Source organism: Pseudophryne corroboree, chromosome 3, assembly GCF_028390025.1.
Source record: "Pseudophryne corroboree isolate aPseCor3 chromosome 3, aPseCor3.hap2, whole genome shotgun sequence".
Classification (NCBI taxonomy): domain Eukaryota; kingdom Metazoa; phylum Chordata; class Amphibia; order Anura; family Myobatrachidae; genus Pseudophryne; species Pseudophryne corroboree.
In genome coordinates, this window is record NC_086446.1 from 406,853,383 (window position 1) to 406,871,695 (window position 18,313).

Below are 18,313 nucleotides of genomic sequence, written 5' to 3' on the forward strand. Positions count from 1 at the left end.
TGAATATTCCAAAGTCGCAGCTGGTTCCTACGACGCGTCTACTGTTCCTGGGTATGGTTCTGGACACAGAACAAGAAAAAAGGGTTTCCCCCGGAGGAGAAGTCCAAGGAGTTGTCGTCTCTAGACAGAGACCTCCTAATACAAATACAGGTGTCGGTGCATCAATGCACGCGAGCCCTGGGAAAGATGGTAGCTTCTTACGAAGAAATTCCATTCGGCAGGTTCCATGCAAGGATCTTCCAGTGGGATCTGTTGGACAAGTGGTCCGGGTCGCATCTTCAGATGCATCGGCGGATAACCCTGTCTCCAAGGGCCAGGGTGTCGCTGTTGTGGTGGTTGCAGAGTGCTCATCTTCTAGAGGGCCGCAGATTCGGCATACAGGACTGGGTCCTGGTTACCACGGATGCCAGCCTTCGAGGCTGGGGGGCAGTCACACAGGGAAGAAACTTCCAAGGACTATGGACAAGTCAGGAGACTTCCCTACACATAAATATTCTGGAACTAAGGGCCATTTACAATGCCCTAAGTCAGGCTAGACCCCTGCTTCAACACCGGCCGGTGCTGATCCAGTCAGAAAACATCACGGCGGTCGCTCATGTAAACCGACAGGGCGGCACAAGAAGCAGGATGGCGATGGCAGAAGCCACAAGGATTCTCCGATGGGCAGAAAATCATGTGTTAGCACTGTCAGCAGTGTTCATTCCCGGAGTGGACAACTGGGAAGGAGACTTTCTCAGCAGACACGACCTCCACCCGGGAGAGTGGGGACTTCATCCAGAAGTCTTCCAAATGATTGTACACCGTTGGGAAAGGCCACAGGTGGACATGATGGCGTCCCGCCTCAACAAAAAGCTAAAAAGATATTGCGCCAGGTCAAGGGACCCTCAGGCGATAGCTGTGGACGCTCTGGTAACACCGTGGGTGTACCAGTCGGTGTATGTGTTCCCTTCTCTGCCTCTCATACCCAGGGTAATGAGAATAATAAGAAGGAGAGGAGTAAGAACTATACTCATTGTTCCGGATTGGCCAAGAAGAGCTTGGTACCCGGAACTCCAAGAAATGATCTCAGAGGACCCATGGCCTCTGCCGCTCAGACAGGACCTGCTGCAGCAGGGGGCCTGTCTGTTCCAAGACGTACCGCGGCTGCGTTTGACGGCATGGCGGTTGAACGCCGGATCCTGAAGGAAAAGGGCATTCCGGAGGAAGTTATCCCTACGCTAATTAAAGCTAGGAAAGAAGTGAGCGCAAACCATTATCACCGCATATGGCGGAAATATGTTGCGTGCTGTGAGGCCAGGAAGGGCCCAACGGAGGAATTTCAGCTAGGTCGATTTCTGCACTTCCTACAAGTCAGAGGTGACTATGGGCCTAAAATTGGGTTCCATTAAGGTCCAGATTTCGGCTCTATCGATTTTCTTCCAAAATAGAACTGGCTTCACTGCCTGAAGTTCAGACTTTTGTTAAGGGAGTGCTGCATAGTCAGCCCCCGTTTGTGCCTCCAGTGGCACCGTGGGATCTCAGCGTGGTGTTGGATTTCCTGAAGTCGCATTGGGTTGAGCCACTTAAATCCGTGGAGCTAAAATACCTCACGTGGAAAGTGGTCATGCTGTTGGCCTTGGCGTCGACCAGGCGTGTATCAGAATTGGCGGCTTTATCATGCAAAAGCCCTTATGTGATTTTTTTATATGGATAGGGCGGAATTGAGGACTCGTTCCCAATTCCTTCCTAAGGTGGTATCAGTGTTTCATGTGAACCAACCTATTGTGGTGCCTGCGGCTACTTGGGACTTGGAGGATTCCAAGTTACTGGACGTAGTCAGGGCCCTGAAAAATATATGTTTCCAGGACGGCTGGAGTCAGGAAAACTGACTCGCTATTTATCCTATATGCACCCAACAAGCTGGGTGCTCCTGCTTCTAAGCAGACTATTGCTCGCTGGATCTGTAGCATGATTCAACTTGCACATTCTGCGGCTGGACTTCCGCACCCTAAATCTGTAAAAGCCCATTCCACGAGGAAAGGGGCTCTTCTTGGGCGGCTGCCCGATGGGTCTCGGCTTTACAATTTTGCCGAGCTGTTACTTGGTCGGGTTCAAACACTTTTGCAAGAGTCTACAAGTTTGATACCCTGGCTGAGGAGGACCTAGAGTTTGCTCATTCGGTGCTGCAGAGTCATCCGCACTCTCCCGCCCGTTTGGGAGCTTTGGTATAATCCCCATGGTCCTTACGGAGTCCCAGCATCCACTTAGGACGTCAGAGAAAATAAGATTTTACTCACCGGTAAATCTATTTCTCGTAGTCCGTAGTGGATGCTGGGCGCCCATCCCAAGTGCGGATTGTCTGCAATACTTGTATATAGTTATTGCCTAACTAAAGGGTTATTGTTGAGCCATCTGTTGAGAGAGGCTCAGTTATATTTCATACTGTTAACTGGGTATAGTATCACGAGTTATACGGTGTGATTGGTGTGGCTGGTATGAGTCTTACCCGGGATTCAAAATTCTTCCTTATTGTGTCAGCTCTTCCGGGCACAGTATCCTAACTGAGGTCTGGAGGAGGGTCATAGTGGGAGGAGCCAGTGCACACCAGGTAGTCCTAAAGCTTTCTTTAGTTGTGCCCAGTCTCCTGCGGAGCCGCTATTCCCCATGGTCCTTACGGAGTCCCAGCATCCACTACGGACTACGAGAAATAGATTTACCGGTGAGTAAAATCTTATTTTATTAACAGTTCCTTATGGAGTGTAGTATGGTATGCTGGCGGCCAGGTTCTTGGCGGCCAGCATACCGGTGCTGGAATCCTGACCGTCGGCATACCGACAGCTGGGCGAGCGCAAATGAGCCCCTTGCGGGGTTGTTGCGGGCACGGTGGCGCACTATGCGTGCCTTGCTATCTATTCTCCCTCCAGGGGGGTCGTGGACCCCCAAAAGGGAGAAAAGGTGTCGGTATGCCGGTTGTCGGGATTCCGGCGCCGGTATACTGTGCGCCGGGATCCCGACAGCCGGCATACTGAAGACCACCCGTTACTTACTTAGCGCAGCAAATTCCATTGTGCTTTATAATTGGAAACCGTGATAAACCAAAACTGGGTAATAACATACAGACATAGAGTTAGGAAGGTCCTGCTCACAAGCTTACAATCTATTCACCAGTGATTTAATGGGGCATAAGTCTAGCTCATAACAGTCAAATAACCAGTCTCCTTGTTGACCCCATTAAGTTCTATACATGCATGTAATTGTTGAGCAAGAGGACTTTTATTTCTTTCTTTATTTTATAGAATAAACACAGTGTTCATTTTATTGCAACTTATTTACCATCTTGTGATCTTTGTAGCTGCTAAGCATATTGTTATCACACGCCTCGATAATTATGCTGAATAAGGGAGCATGGAATAAACATATTTTTATTAAATAAACAAAATTAGCTAGAAATGTTTTTGCTGAAAAGAACACATGTAGGATGGATGTGTTTTACTTTTTCCCAGGGTAAGTTCATTTTTTAGTCTCTGAAGGTGTTTATTGTGCATGCCTTTAATTCTCCAGAAATGTGCAATCCACTTGATTTACTAATAGTTGTGTTATTCTCTACAGGATTCAATCAGTAAACAGTTGGTGTACAATATGCATCAGCTGCAAGGCAACATGCAGTATGGTACTGAAAAGCATGGCTACCTGTACAAGAAGAGTGATGGGTATGTGTTACAAAATAGTGTTTTTTTTATGGTAGTTTTAATGCAGCTGAAAAGAAAAATAAATGTACATTATTGACATTGTGGACCTGTCCTGAAGATGCCTACCATTCACAGATCACTATAATATGAAGATAATATGACATTTGAATCCAGTGTTAACTAGCTACCCCTGCAGTAGGTGCCCACTCATGTTAGATCTGGTACCCTAATCTAGCCCAAATATGAGTGTGGGTGATGGGGTTATTTGCTCTATGGGCCTAATTTAGATCTGATTGGTGCTGTATGTTTTCGCACAGCAGCCGATCAGGTCTGAACTGCGCTGGCACCACAGTGCACGTCGAATGCCAGACAACCGACGGCTGTCTGATCCCTGCGATTGCCTCTGCCTGATTGACAGGCAGAGGCGGGAGGGGGCGGGCCGGCGGCGTTTGGCCCAGACCGTGTTGGGGGGGGGGGGGGGGTCACGGCGGCTGAGTGATGTCACATGCAGCCGCTGCGACCCTCACCCTGTGTGACTGATCGTAGATGTGCTAAATTTAGCACATCTACGATCAGGTCTGAATTAGCCCCTATGTACAGTATTACTAGAAAATGACACTTCCACATTTCATGTTTATCTACTGAGTAATTGCTTCCTAGTGGTAGTCAGTACAATGGGACAGATACCGAGTAGGATAAATCACAGATAATTACTGTGTTAATCACTTGTAATTCACAGTAGATTATCTGTTACAGTGACAAATTAATTAGTCATCAGTGCTCATGTTAATCACACACATGGTGTTGGTTGAATGATTACATTTGTAAGTGACAACAGTTTACGTTGCATTACATCTCACAAGCTTCCTGTCCTGGGATGATGGCTGATGGTAGGGCATGCTGTCATTTGTAGTTTGACAATTTTCTAAATCAGCTTCTGTAATCATTACGCTATGGATATAAGAGTAATTTATGAGGAGTTTCCAGATTGGAGTCGGTATTTGAAATATGGACTGCACATGTTACAAAGTACAGTATATTGTCTTCTGACACTGAAAAGCAACCTCCAGTAGGCAAGACTTCTGTTCAACTACCATGAAATAATCATATGAAAGAAATTCAATGTACAGTATGTTGTTAAATAACTACTATTATACAAAAGGCAGGACTTTTGGTAATGGGTATACTAATATATGTCAGTGTTAAATGTATGTACTAATGTTTCTCTAATTCCAGGTTAAGGAAGGTTTGGCAGAAGAGAAAATGCTCAGTCAAGAATTGTTACTTGACCATTGCGCATGGAACGGTATTGGCCAATACATTTGTATTTTTTTATGTACAAAGTTTTATCAAATATTGGGGCAGATGTATTAACCCGGAGAAGGGATAAAAAAAAGTGATAAGTGCAAGGTGATAACGCACCAGCCAATCATTACGGATTTGAAAAATGACAGTTATCACCTTGCGCTTATCACTGCTTTATCACTTCTTTATCCCTTCTCCTGGTTAATACATCTGCCCCAATGTTCATGTTGTGATCAAGTCGGCAACTTCTATTCCCTTTGGAAAGTCAGAAGCACTGTTAATGAGTGGTCTTCACATGAGTGTTTAGATACATCCATGTTTAATGCATACCTCTGCAAGCAAGTTATTCTTGGGTTCATATCTAGTGGCTAATTGTCAGCTCAGACCTAATCAGTTAGGTCCAGCAGCCTCGAGCATAGCAACAGTGTGATAAACCACCAGCCAATCAGCTCCTGTTATTTTGCAAACCCGTAATGATTGGCTGGTGCGTTATCACCTTCCACTTATCACTTCTTTATCACTTCTCCAGGCTTGATACATCTGCCCCAGTATTCCTTGCCACAGATACACAGCTTATTTTCATCTTATAGACCGTAAGCTTGACAGCAGGACCCTTAAAGCACCACAGGCTATGTTTGTGCTTTAAAAACAACAACTTCCTAAGTAATAAACATAAGCCAATTAATTTACCAGTGCATCTTTGGAAAGTGAGAGCAAACATGGGGAGAACATATGAACTCCACGCAGGTAGCACCCTGGTTGGAAATCAGTACATGACCACAGTTATCCGATACAGTGATGCTAATCTCTGTGTCACCATACGACCTCACTTGTTGAAATACAGTACTAGCTTTATAGTGGTATGGTTATCTAAATATGTGACTGGGGATGTAGTTAAAATGCTGCCGGACGGGATCCCTGCTGTTGAAATACCAACGCTGGAATCCCAAACGACGGCATAATGCCGACAGAGCTCGGAATCCTGGCAGCAAAATACCGACACCCAGAATACCAAATCTTCTTCCAGCGGGACCGCGTGCCTCCGGCCACGTGGGGAAATTAGGTTTAGGTATTAGAAGGGGGATTAGGGTGCAGGGATGGGAAGGGTATGGTTAGGAATCCGGGAGGGGGTTTAGGGTTAGGCACTTGGAAGGGGAGGTTTAGGCACCACCGGAGAGGGGGAGGTTTAGGCACCACCGGAGAGGGTTTAAGGTTAGGCACTAGGGTTAGGGTACTTTTGGAGGGGCTGTCTGAATTCTGATGGCCTTGATGCCACTGTCAGGATTCTGACCAGCAACATCCCGTCCAACGGGATATCATACTGAACCCTTTAGCTATCCTTCTAGCAGTAGTTTAGCTATCCTTCTAGCAGTCCTTATGAAGGTACAACCATAATAGCACTTCTGTGATTACTAACTTCCCTTACAACTTCCAGAAACTAAAGATATTTGAATAGGATGTTAGCCTATATACCTCTCACCTGCGCCTTGTCTCATTACTGCCTACAAGACTTTTCATGCTGCTACACACTGATGACAGCCCATACCATGCCGAATCAGACTCTCCCATAGTCTTCAAATCCTAAACGGCCTATACGGCCTACACTGATGCTCCCTCAGCACTGCTCCATCCCTCTCATCTGGACTACTGTTGCTTTTCTTGTTTCAGATGTGCCCTCTTTCAATTAGAATGTACTGTATAACATAATGTTACAATACACGACAAAGGGTTGGATATAAAATATTAATAATAATAAAAATTCTCAAATTCCACCCTCTAGGAGAAGAACACAAAAAAGGGAAGACTAGACAGACCTGTAGGTTCTTTCCTGACATCTTAGTCTATGTTTCTCTGCTTACAAACTATGCTTAAAAATGTTTCTTGATTTGTGGCAATAAGAAACAACACATATTATAATAATTTTAAAAGAAAGAGAACATTTCAGGAATAAACACAGACAGGACATTACAGCATTGCAGAAGCCAATGCTGTAATGTAATTAATAATTCTCTAATTTTCTTTTGCAGCCTAACCGCCAACCAGCTAAATTAAATCTGTTGACGTGCCAAGTGAAGCCTAATATGGAAGACAAGAAATGCTTTGATCTCATATCCCGTATGTTGCCTTGCCTGCCCTCCTTTTTTTTTTTTTTTCTCTTCTTTTCTTTAGGAGATGGATATTTGTAAAACACTTGAAACCTGAGTTTTAGTGATGTGTGTTTACAGCATTCTGCACACAATTTTGTGGACGCAATCTCTTGTACCGTTATCGCTCATTAATGCATGCAAAATTGGTTTTCCTGCTGTTCCTACATTTGAACACAGTGGTAGGAACAAACACACAAGAAACCATTCATGCTAAGATAGGGAGAACTGAGCCTTACGCATACTGTTCATAATGCAGTTCTCAGATATTAGTGTCTGAAATGCGCATTATTAGAGAACTAGTTACCAGCTTGTCAAAATGACGGAACAACATAACAGTAATGTCAGCACCGACGCGCAAAATACTTGAATTCCCCCCACAGAGGTGAGGCGTAGTGTTAGCCAGATTTACACACAATATATGAGCCAAAGGGTTCATGTGGGCATTATACTGTACACAGGTGGAGCAGTATATACTGCTGGAAATTTGGTGAGTTTTGATCAGAGATGGGCAGAAAAGATAGGCGGGGAGGCACTGCCCCACCTGTCATAGACTTTTTACTCTGGGGCAGTGGTTTCCAAACTTTTTTGAATCACGGCGCCCTAGAATATCAGAATTTTTTTCACGGCACCCCTAGGCCAAAAATTTATTATTGAGAAATTTAGAAAGAAATATTACATTAAGTAGATTGCGTTTATATGTCATCCTTAGGGTCAGTTGTGTGGTGAGGGACAAGATTTGCTTCTGTTTGGCCACATATTTTATGACTGGCAGCCACCAGCACTGGTTTTGACTATTATATTGACCATGAATAATTTGAATTGGTCCTGGACCTCCAACCCAGGGCACCCCTGCAAGTGTCCCGAGGCACCCCAGGGAGCCACGGCACACAGTTTTGTACTGTACTGTATGACAGGCAGCACACGGCACAGATACAATGTAGCGCCTATGCGCTCCATTGTAACCAATGGTGGGAACTTTGTGGTCAGCGGTTGACCGAAAGTAACCTCACCGCTGACCACAAAGTTCCCACCATTGGTTACAATGGAGCGCATAGGCGCTACATTGTAATACTGCCGTGTGCTGCCTGTCATACAGTACAGGAGCACACAGCCAATCAGGAGGATGCCACAACGTGGCGTTCCCTGATTGGCTGATGGAACCGTCTTAGACATAAGTCAGAGGGGGTTCCTGGCATTCGGGGAAAGGGGTCCCATGTGAAAACATGGGGCCCCTTTCAGTGCGAGGTCGGGTGTCCGTTTTTTTATTTTGCAAAGTACCTGGATTACAAATGGATTAAAAGAGGAGCCTTCTACACTGGATTTTGTGAGTATAATTTTTTCAACAGGTACCCCATGGATTCTACATGGAGAAGAGGACCGACCCTCGTGTGAACATAGGTAAGTATGTGTATATGGAGGTGTGGATGTATGTATTAAAGTTATACTTTTAAGGTGTGTGTCTTCTGTTTTTATTGGGGTATTTTTTTTAGTAGTAGTACTACAGGTACCAGCGGGCCCGGTTTTCCGCCGCATGCTGGTACTTGTGGTTCTCCAAGTACCAGCTTGCGGGGGAGGCCTGCTGGGACTTGTAGTACTGCTACTAAAAACAATATTCATTTTTTGACAAAAAGGCTATCAGCCTCCCATCCGCAGCCCTTGGATGGGGGGGACAGCCTCGGGCTTCACCCCACTCCTCCAGGGTACCCCGGCCAGGGGTGACTAGTTGGTTATGTAATGCCAGGGCCGCCGGGACCTAGATAAAAGTGTCCCCCGGCTGTGGCATTATGTATCTGGCTAGTGGAGCCCGGTGCTGGTTTCAGAAATACGGGGGACCCCTAAGCTTTTTGTCCCCCGTATTTTTGGAACCAGGACCAGGCGCAGAGCCCGGTGCTGGTTGTTTAAATATGGGGGAACCCCTATCAATTTTTTTCCCATATTTTTTCAACCAGGACCAGCTCAAAGAGCCCGAGGCTGGTTTGGCTTAGGAGGGGGGACCCCACGCAATTTTTTTTGGGAATTTAACACTGATTTCATTTTTTTACAAAGGTGCACAATGAAGCCCAGCACGGATCTCTCAGATCCGGCCGAGATTCATTGTATTAAAGTCGGCAGTGTGTTACAAGTCACTCACGTAAAACACTGCCAAAAAAAACGAATGACATCGACATCGGTAAAACGGAAAATGCAGAATACGACAGCTTAGTAAATTAGCCGTAATAAATTCAAAAAGTTGCAACTTTACACTTTCGATGTCATTCGTGATTGAACTTTGACCTCAAACGGGAAAATACGAATTTTAGTAAATATACCCCACGGTTTGTAAACAAGCAAATGATGTAAAATAATTCGGCTATACCATACATTGCTGGTACACCTATACTAGAGGTATTACAGTACTTGAGCAGTGAGTAGGTTGCAGAATTGATATTTAAAGAAATATGCCTAAATGCAGAGAAGGTGATTTCAGTAACCAGTTGTTGTGATATTAAACTAAAGACAAATCTCTAGACACTAAGGGGTCTATTCATGAAACAGTGATAAGAGTGGAGAAGTGAGCCAGTGGAGAAGTTGCCCATGGCAGCCAATCAGCTGCTCTGTATAATTTTATAGAATGCACTTTATAAATGTCATCTCAACACTGATTGGTTGCCATGGGCAACTTCTCCACTTGCTCACTTCTCCACACTTTTCACTGCTTCATGATTAGGCCCCTAAAACTAAACTGTATAGTTTTGCCGGATATAGTTTGTGTAATGTCTTTTTAATGGGCAGTCACTCACCCATTAATTTTGTTTTTTATTTGTTTTAAAATGTTTTAGTGGTCTAAATCTTTATTGCTGTCACATTCATTAGGATTAATTGTACTCGAATAGGAATATATGTATGCTCCCCTTGGCATGTCCTACAATCATTCTAATACCTGTTATATTGTATGTGCCATACTTCAATATATGTCTGTATAAATTTCATCTTCTCTATTGGTTTGCATTCTGACTGATTGGATCTGGGAACATTCACTCCCTGCAGCGGCTCCAATATTATTGCTCTTTCTGTGTCTTATTGTGTCCTTGTACAATACGCCACGTAGCAGGAGATGCCTGGTGTGCATTTTAATCTGCAGAATCTGCTTGTACGTCCTATTTGCATATTGATGCGAATAAGACGCATATTTGTCAAAAAAGATGCCCAACGCTAATGGAGTTGTGCAAGACCTGTCAGCTGAATCATGCTAGGCATATCCAGCTACGTCACGCATTTTAATGGAAAAAGTTGCATGTACAGACGCTCGGCGCTACCGAGCCACGTCACAGTATGGCGTGACCAGAAGGGCTATTTATCGTGCAGGGAAGCTAGATGTAAGTGGACACATCTGTATGTTTCTTGTTCCTTTGCTGCACCCTCAAAAACTGAATTTTCAGCCAAAAGGGTTTGAGTTTGTTGTTTGCAGTGATATTCTTTTTGTTGTATGAAATGTTCAGATGTTTGGTAATTATTGAAAGTAAAATACTTGAAGTGGGTTTCAATGCATTTAGTAGTATTTTGTATTATTATGACTGTAACTTGAAATATCCTAACAGTTCATTTTGTTTGTGACTTGCAGATAACCGGACCTACCATTTCTTGGCAGAGGATGATCAAGACTGTGTTGCGTGAGTGAAAGATATGTAATAATTAGTAATATTTTCACGGTCTAAAAGTTACCTTTTGGTTGCCAGCAACTTTCTGTTTAACCCTTTGGGGGATTATTTTACTAAATCTTCACACTCAGGATGAGGCAAAAAACAACAACCCAGATTATAAAGGTTAACAAAAAAAGCATGTTAAATGCTATTCAAAATAATCTAAAAGTGCATGGAATACAGTGTGTTTTTAGATGGTTTTGAATATGATATTGTCATTTCTTGTTGTATAGCAACCTTCAGTTCAGTAATGGTTGTTGGTTATGGTAATGGTTCGTTGTTTGTAGACCTCAGCTATTAGATGGCCCTGTTGGCTGCGTAGAGGCCTCTCATGAAGTTGATGAGGATTTTTGTCTGTCCAGTAATGAAAATTCTGCTTGTTAACGTAGCCAGACAAATGAAAGTAAGTTTTGTCAAGAATTTGCAGCAATAACAACAGAAATGACGCGCCGAGTGATGCAAAACTTCAGAAATCGACTACAAGTGTGTATCATGAATGAAAGCCACTATCTGGATAATAAACTGTATTTTATCCACTTTCAGGTTATGTACTAAAATATTGAATAGCATTTACCATGCCTTTTTTGTTAACCTTTAAAAGCTAGGAAAAAAATTTTCTTGCCTCACCCTGTTTATAGTGCTATAAACTGGTAGTGTGTGGTTCATTACACAAGTTGTCAATGTACTGGCGTATCGAGTATTTAACCTACTACATGAAATATCTGTTGAGGACACTAGAGATGGATTTGTATGTTGTTTGCCTAAGGCAAAAACATCTTATACATTCACCTGATCAGTCTGTCTCCACCAGTGGCTGCTCCAGAAGTGGGGCAGCAGCCCAGTCCACAATTCAAATAGGAGAGTTACACCAACTGCCACCCCAAACACTGCCAAACATCACCAGCCAGGACTCACAGGCAGATGGTGTGGCTCCCCTATTTTAATTTTGGACTGCTCTGCAGCCCCACCTCTGTAGCCGTCATTGGTCTTCACATAGGCGAATACTCATTAAACCGTTCTTGTCTGGAGAAGGGGTGGCACAAGTCTAAATAGAATCTAAAGGCTGAAGCCACATAGACATGAGTACCATGTCTTATAATATGTATGTCGCCTAATGTCCTAGCTGGATCTCTGTACTAACTAACAGCAAGCAGGAAGCTCTCAACATGGCATTCTCTGAAGTGCGTCCCAGCGAGGAGAACAGCATAGAAGATCTGACTAAAGCCATTATTGAAGACATGAAACGTATGCCCGGGAACAGTGTGTGTTGTGACTGTGGAGCACCAGGTGAGTTACATATCAAGGTTAGCACTGGTTCTATAGCTATATAACAGGGATGGGGAACCTTCGGCCCTCCAGCTGTTGTTGAACTACACATACCAGCATGCCTTGCTACAGTTTTGCTATTTGGCCATGCAAAAACTGTTGCAGGGCATGCTGGGATGTGTAGTTTTACAACACCTGGAGGGCCAAAGGTTCCCCATACCTGCTATATAATGTACACAATCTAAACAGCAATCTGCCATCTTCAGTTTTGGGGAAGTTGCAGGTTCCTGCACTTCTATCTGTACCTGAAGGATTATTTACAACATTAGTGCTGGCAGGAGAGGAAAGCATACACTGTTATTTCATCTAAAATGCGTACATCCAAACATGCCTTGTTGATATAAGAAAATGAACTTCACAAATTTACACAGTAACTATCCTAAAAGGTGAATTACCCATGCCTTAAGTAGTCCAATAACAGAAATATATGACATGATGCAGTTTCAGAATGTAATGTTTATAGTACCATGTTTAATACACAGGTTGGTATATTGGGTTATAAACTATTGTATTGTCACTAGTATTCTTGGACCAAACACTGGTTCTGTAGCTTGTGTATACAGTACTATAGTGTACAATGCACGTCCAGCTATTAGGTTATCATAGATTGCCAATATAATTCATTTGGTGGAAAGAGGCCTGGTAGACGTTCTGACTCTTTGGCCGGTAATCAAATGCACACCCTCCCCTCCCGCACCTGTTCACGCCCACCGGCAGCTATTCATTTGTTTCTGCCGATCGGCGCGATATAATCATTTCAGCTTGCTACCCTTGGGTATGGCAAGCTGAAGCTGAAATGCATTAAAAGTGACCCGTTTGGTCACCTAAACGGGACTTTTCGCAATAGCGCCCGTAACCTTAGTCGGGTTTAGCCGCTTTCCATGGCTAAGCACGACTGCTACGGGCGCGAAGTTGCGATAAAATAGATCAATTGAATATTACGCACAATCTCCCATCACTTTAGATGGGAGATCAGGCATGATATATCAATTGAATATCACCCTTAGGGTTTATTTTTTTAACTTTCATGAGTGCCACAAAATTCTGAACTGATTCAGGAAAGCAGACAGTGGCAAATGCCTTAACATGTAGATGGAATTCAGCTTCAGAGAGAACCCACAATATTCCCGGTGGGTAAAGCATTGGCTCAGGGGGCATTTAAATGTATATTTTTAAATGTAGCTTCCTTTGTGTCTGATGTACTATTTTGTTCCTAGAAGTGGATTATTAATCTCACGAACGCCTTGAATTATTTACTGAGGATATCACTATATAGTACTTCACGTGCTGATAGACAAACATGGGTAAAGCATTGACTCAGAGTCAGTAAGTGCATCCACAAAGAGTAACCTATTCTAAACCTTGTTCTTAGAGACAAGCTTATACATTTCTCAAAGACTTCTCTTCTCAATGAGGTTTGTTCTCACTATTAAACACACTGAGCAATGAGAATACAGTCTGTCATTAGATGCCCTTATTTCTAGAGGGAAAGGAGGTTCTAAGTCACCCTATACAGTCCCTTACATGCAATATTCCAGCCAGTGATGCACAAAGCACTTTTCTTGGTGCTTTTTTTTGTGACTTCACATTTTTCCAAATAAGACTACATGTTGTGCTCAAATCATCCAGGTTAGAATACATTGCAGTATGCTTTGGGCCAGTTTTAAAGTTTTGTCATTCATTTAGTTGCGCCCCATGCATTAAGCATGTCTGAGCGGACACATTTGGCATACCCGGTATGACCACTGCAAAAGTAATCTGCAACTATTAACTTTTACAAGCACCTTCTGGTAATTTATTACTGGCCTGAAATGTGCCTTGAGAGTGCACCTATATATGCACTGTAAATAAGGAATTACTAGGAAACCTGTTCTGCTTGGACTTCTGTGATATGATTAATGCGCCTGTGATGATATGCTAGTACCGGCAAAGAAAATGTTATTCTCTATTTACCTTACAATTAGAAGCAGATGGTTTTGTGTGTTTGGTCATGTTGTCTTTCTTTGCTGTGGAATCTAATCTTGATATATGTATTTCCTTCAGATCCAACGTGGCTATCTATTAATCTGGGTATCCTAACGTGTATTGAATGCTCTGGGGTTCATAGAGACCTTGGCGTCCATCACTCCCGTATTCAGTCACTCTCCCTGGACAAACTTGGTACCTCTGAGCTCTTGGTAAGAGAAGAAAAGCTCTGCTATAGCCCTATAAAGGGGACTCCATTTTGTATTGCTCAGGCAGATTTGTTTAAAAGTGCAACCTCTAGCTGAATGCCAACTCGCTTACCTATAATATCCCCCAACATGTCACTTGTAAAGCTAATCATGTAACAGGTTTCCAAGCCTCTTGTCATCCCATGCATGTTGCCTGTAAATAGTGCACTTTGGCCTTTGGCTGGGATGACACACACCTATTAGAAGCTCAAACTAAGAAGTCTAAGGTCCAGATTAAAGACTCCTAGTTCTCATTTCTATACTCCTACTGTATTAAAGCACAATGGCCCAATTCAGAGGTGGTCACACTGTTGATTCCAGACACAAGCAGACTATTTCTTTCAGTCCCTGTCTTGCAACTCCAGTCGATTAGGACGCAGGTTTTTTGATAGAGACAGTTTGTGGAAGGTAATGGGGTGTGGTGATAAAAACACAGGCATGTTGCGCCAGTTTCTTGGGCGTGTCACAACCAGCATCTGCGTCTTCACTGGTATCAGCGTTTTACTTGAGACGAACATCTATGAATCCACCTCGGAATAGGGCCCAATATCCCTAAGGAAAATATAGCACTCTAGGGTGGTATAATATTTCCCAGGTCCGCTGTATTTGAGGATTGTCATATATATATAACTCATCCATTTAATAGTGTTTGAATTATTAGGATTGCAGCTATAGTATATGAAGTCGTGACTATTCACACCACTTCATTTTTAATGTGGACTACGGCATGTGAGAAGATTACCATTTGATTGTTTAAGTGGCAACAGATCTTTGTATTTTATTTAAATTGTGTTTGTACTGTGCTGTGTACAGTTGTGTTTGTATTTACACTTCATATTGAAAACGTAACTTTAGCATTTACTAAAGGTGGGCCTTTTTTATACGATTTCAACGTGGGTCCTGCGTGTCGTTAGTCGTATCCACAGATTCAGTGCTGCAATAAGGATTTATCGTAATCTCATGCGCACATCGTGACTGTTTTTAGTACCTCCAATTTATTGCATGATACATCTGAAGTTGAGTCACTTGACTGGCATTTAAATTTATAAGGAATCTTAAGATAAATGAGTAATGTGTGTGTTGTAGATATATTTTATGCAATCTATGTCGCCATTGATAGATCGCATACGATATATCGTGAGTAAATCATATGTGAAAATACAAAATCTTAAGTACAGGACTCCCGGGAAGTTCAAGGGAAATCACATGCAACATCAACTTGCGATATGGCCACCATAATATCTGTCCAGCTAATACCCTCTAAATTATAATGTTGTGTAGAAAAAGGGTAATATGAAGTTAGCATTTACTACTACCCTGTGAAGCCCCATCTCTATGCTGTCACAGGATGTTTTACACACACTTGCTATGCTTGGTGTAATACAGCTTTTGTGCATGATGCCATCTTGAAATGTGTTTTGACTCTGCATATGCTAGGATGTTATGTATATACAATGTATTTGCGTCTAATTTCTTCTATGTGTTTTTGGCGCATAATACCTTTACCTCTGGGTATGGCAGTAAAAATAACTGTGGTAGTAACAATACACACACAGTATTGCCATGCAACGCCCCTTTGAACGTGTATATACTATACTGTTGGTCTACCTGCAGCACAAGTGCCGAGCTAGTTATGAAAATGCCTGTTGTATAGCCAAACAGTTTGGGCAATCGCAATCACCAAGTAGCAGTACAGTAGCAGTACAGTACAATAGTTGTAAAATACACATCTTATACAGAAAAGCCTGCACACTTAAAAATAATATTGTTGCTGTTTCACTGCTTTTCATAAATGACCTCTAGTGACCCCTAATTCTTGCCCCAGCTACTGGTTGTCTGTGTTGGACAGTAGAAATATTCTATGTAAAAATAATATGAAAAACTTTCAGGCACCTTAAGGTGCCCATACACTTGACGATATTATGGGCGATTCTGCCGCTTCCAACCGATCGGACCGACAAATCGCTCATAATAGTGCAGCATTTTTCCTCAAATTTCCCCTGAACCGCACTGTCTAGCATATGGGCATGGCTCAACCAGGCTCTCTTTTATACTCTGATAACCTCACAAGTCATTTCAACAAAGGAAGAAGTTATGACTGAGACAGTAGATGGCAGTAAAGCTGCATCTATGAAAATAAAATTTAACATCTACTTTCCATCCACTTTCCATTGTCCATGCTGGCCGACTTTTGGCTGCTGAGATTGCAGGCAATGTAAAATGAACCTCTGACTTATACATTTTTTAAATATAGTATATCTACTATCAGTATAGGTTAGTTCAAAAGATTGACCGGTAGACAAATTACTGCATTAGTCAATCAGTGGAGTATTAAGGAGTATGCCATGCAATTGTCTTCATTGTCAGCTGTCTGTCACAGCATATACTGGACGCCAGTGGCGGATCCAGGGGGGGGCACTCGGGCCCGTGCCCCCCGTGTCATTTGTGGCCCCATCCGTCCCCTTCCCCCGCTTGTGTCACTGAGACACGCTGCCGCTCAGTCCAGCGGCAGCGTGTCTCAGCTGTCAGGAGGAGAGCGCGGCTATCTGGCGGCGTGTTGCGGACTTCAAACCAGCCGCCGGTTCGTGAGCCAATCAGAGCTCGCGGACCGGCAGCCAATCAGGAGCCGCCGGTCCGCGAGCTCTGATTGGCTCACGAACTGGCGGCTAGTTTGAAGTCCTACACGCCGCCAGACATAGCCGCTCTTTCCTCCTGACACCCTCGGAGCCGGCAGAGAAGCAGCAGCAGCGGTAAGCAGCTGCAGAACTGCTGTGGGGGCATTTGTATAGTATACCTGCTGTGGGGGCATTTGTATACCTGGCACTGTGAGGGCAATTGTATACCTGGCACTGTGGGGGCAATTGTTTACCTGGCACTGTGGGGGCATTTGTATACCTGACACTGTGGGGGCATTTTTGGATCTGGCACTGTAGGGGCATTTTTGGATCTGGCACTGTAGGGGCATTTTTGGATCTGGCACTGTAGGGGCATTTTTGGATCTGGCACTGTAGGGGCATTTTTGGATCTGGCACTGTGGGGGCATTTTTGGATCTGGCACTGTGGGGGCATTTGTGGATCTGGCACTGTGGGGGCATTTGTGGATTTGGCACTGTGGGGGCATTTTTGGATCTGGCACTGTGGGGGCATTTGTGGATCTGGCCCTGTGGAGGCATTTGTGGATCTGGCACTGTGGGGGCAATTGTGGATCTGGCACTGTGGGTGCAATTGTGGACTTGGCACTGCACTATTGGGGGCATATGTCTGTGTATCACGTCTCATTTTAATTGGCCACACTCACTAAATGACTGCGGGCATTACTACAGGCAACATTACTGCTGGGGGCAATACGGGCATTGCATAAGGAGCACCACTACTATGGGGTCTATATAAGGGGCACTACCAGTACAGTGGACATTGCATAATGAGCGCTACAACTGTGGGCATTGTATAAGAAGCGCCACCTCACATGCACCGAAGCCGCACGCAAATGTACTTCCCCTTCCATGGTGCCCCCCCTATCATTTTCTTCTGGATCCGCCCCTGCTGGACGCTCAGGGATAAATGTAATAGCCTTTGACTTGCAGGCTCTGGTGAGTTCCCAGAAAGTCTGCCCAATGTTTTAAAGGGACAGTTATTTAAAAGGTAAAACCAAGTACACTTTTGGCAGGGCTCCTCTTGAAATGTGTCCTCATCTCTGCACACTTAGTTGATTTTCTAGGTTGCAGAAATGTCTTCTGAAAGCAGATGGTAGCTGTTCACCTTAATGTGCTCTGGGGGTCATTCCGAGTTGATCGTAGCTGTGCTAAATTTATCATCAATTTAACGATCAGGCACTCAGACATGCGGGGGGACGCCCAGCGCAGGGCTAGTCCGCCTCACATGTCAGTGCCGCCCCCACCCAGCAGAAATGCAAAAGCATTGCACAGCAGCGATGCTTTTGCATTTGAGGAGTAACTCCTGGCCAGCGCATCTCC

The 18,313-nt window shown here is 43.8% G+C and overlaps 1 protein-coding gene across 3 annotated transcripts in view; it reads left to right on the top strand.

The window, feature by feature from the left end:
- LOC135055754 (arf-GAP with SH3 domain, ANK repeat and PH domain-containing protein 2-like) overlaps positions 1-18,313 on the top strand; it is a 317,938-nt gene that overhangs the window by 265,868 nt on the left and 33,757 nt on the right. For all 3 annotated transcript variants that reach the window (XM_063960173.1, XM_063960175.1, XM_063960174.1), the window contains exons 10-15: positions 3,589-3,689; positions 4,905-4,974; positions 7,001-7,088; positions 10,722-10,770; positions 11,924-12,087; positions 14,170-14,303. In XM_063960173.1, coding sequence (XP_063816243.1) covers positions 3,589-3,689; positions 4,905-4,974; positions 7,001-7,088; positions 10,722-10,770; positions 11,924-12,087; positions 14,170-14,303 — 606 coding nt within the window. The remainder of the gene's footprint in view (positions 1-3,588; positions 3,690-4,904; positions 4,975-7,000; positions 7,089-10,721; positions 10,771-11,923; positions 12,088-14,169; positions 14,304-18,313) is intronic.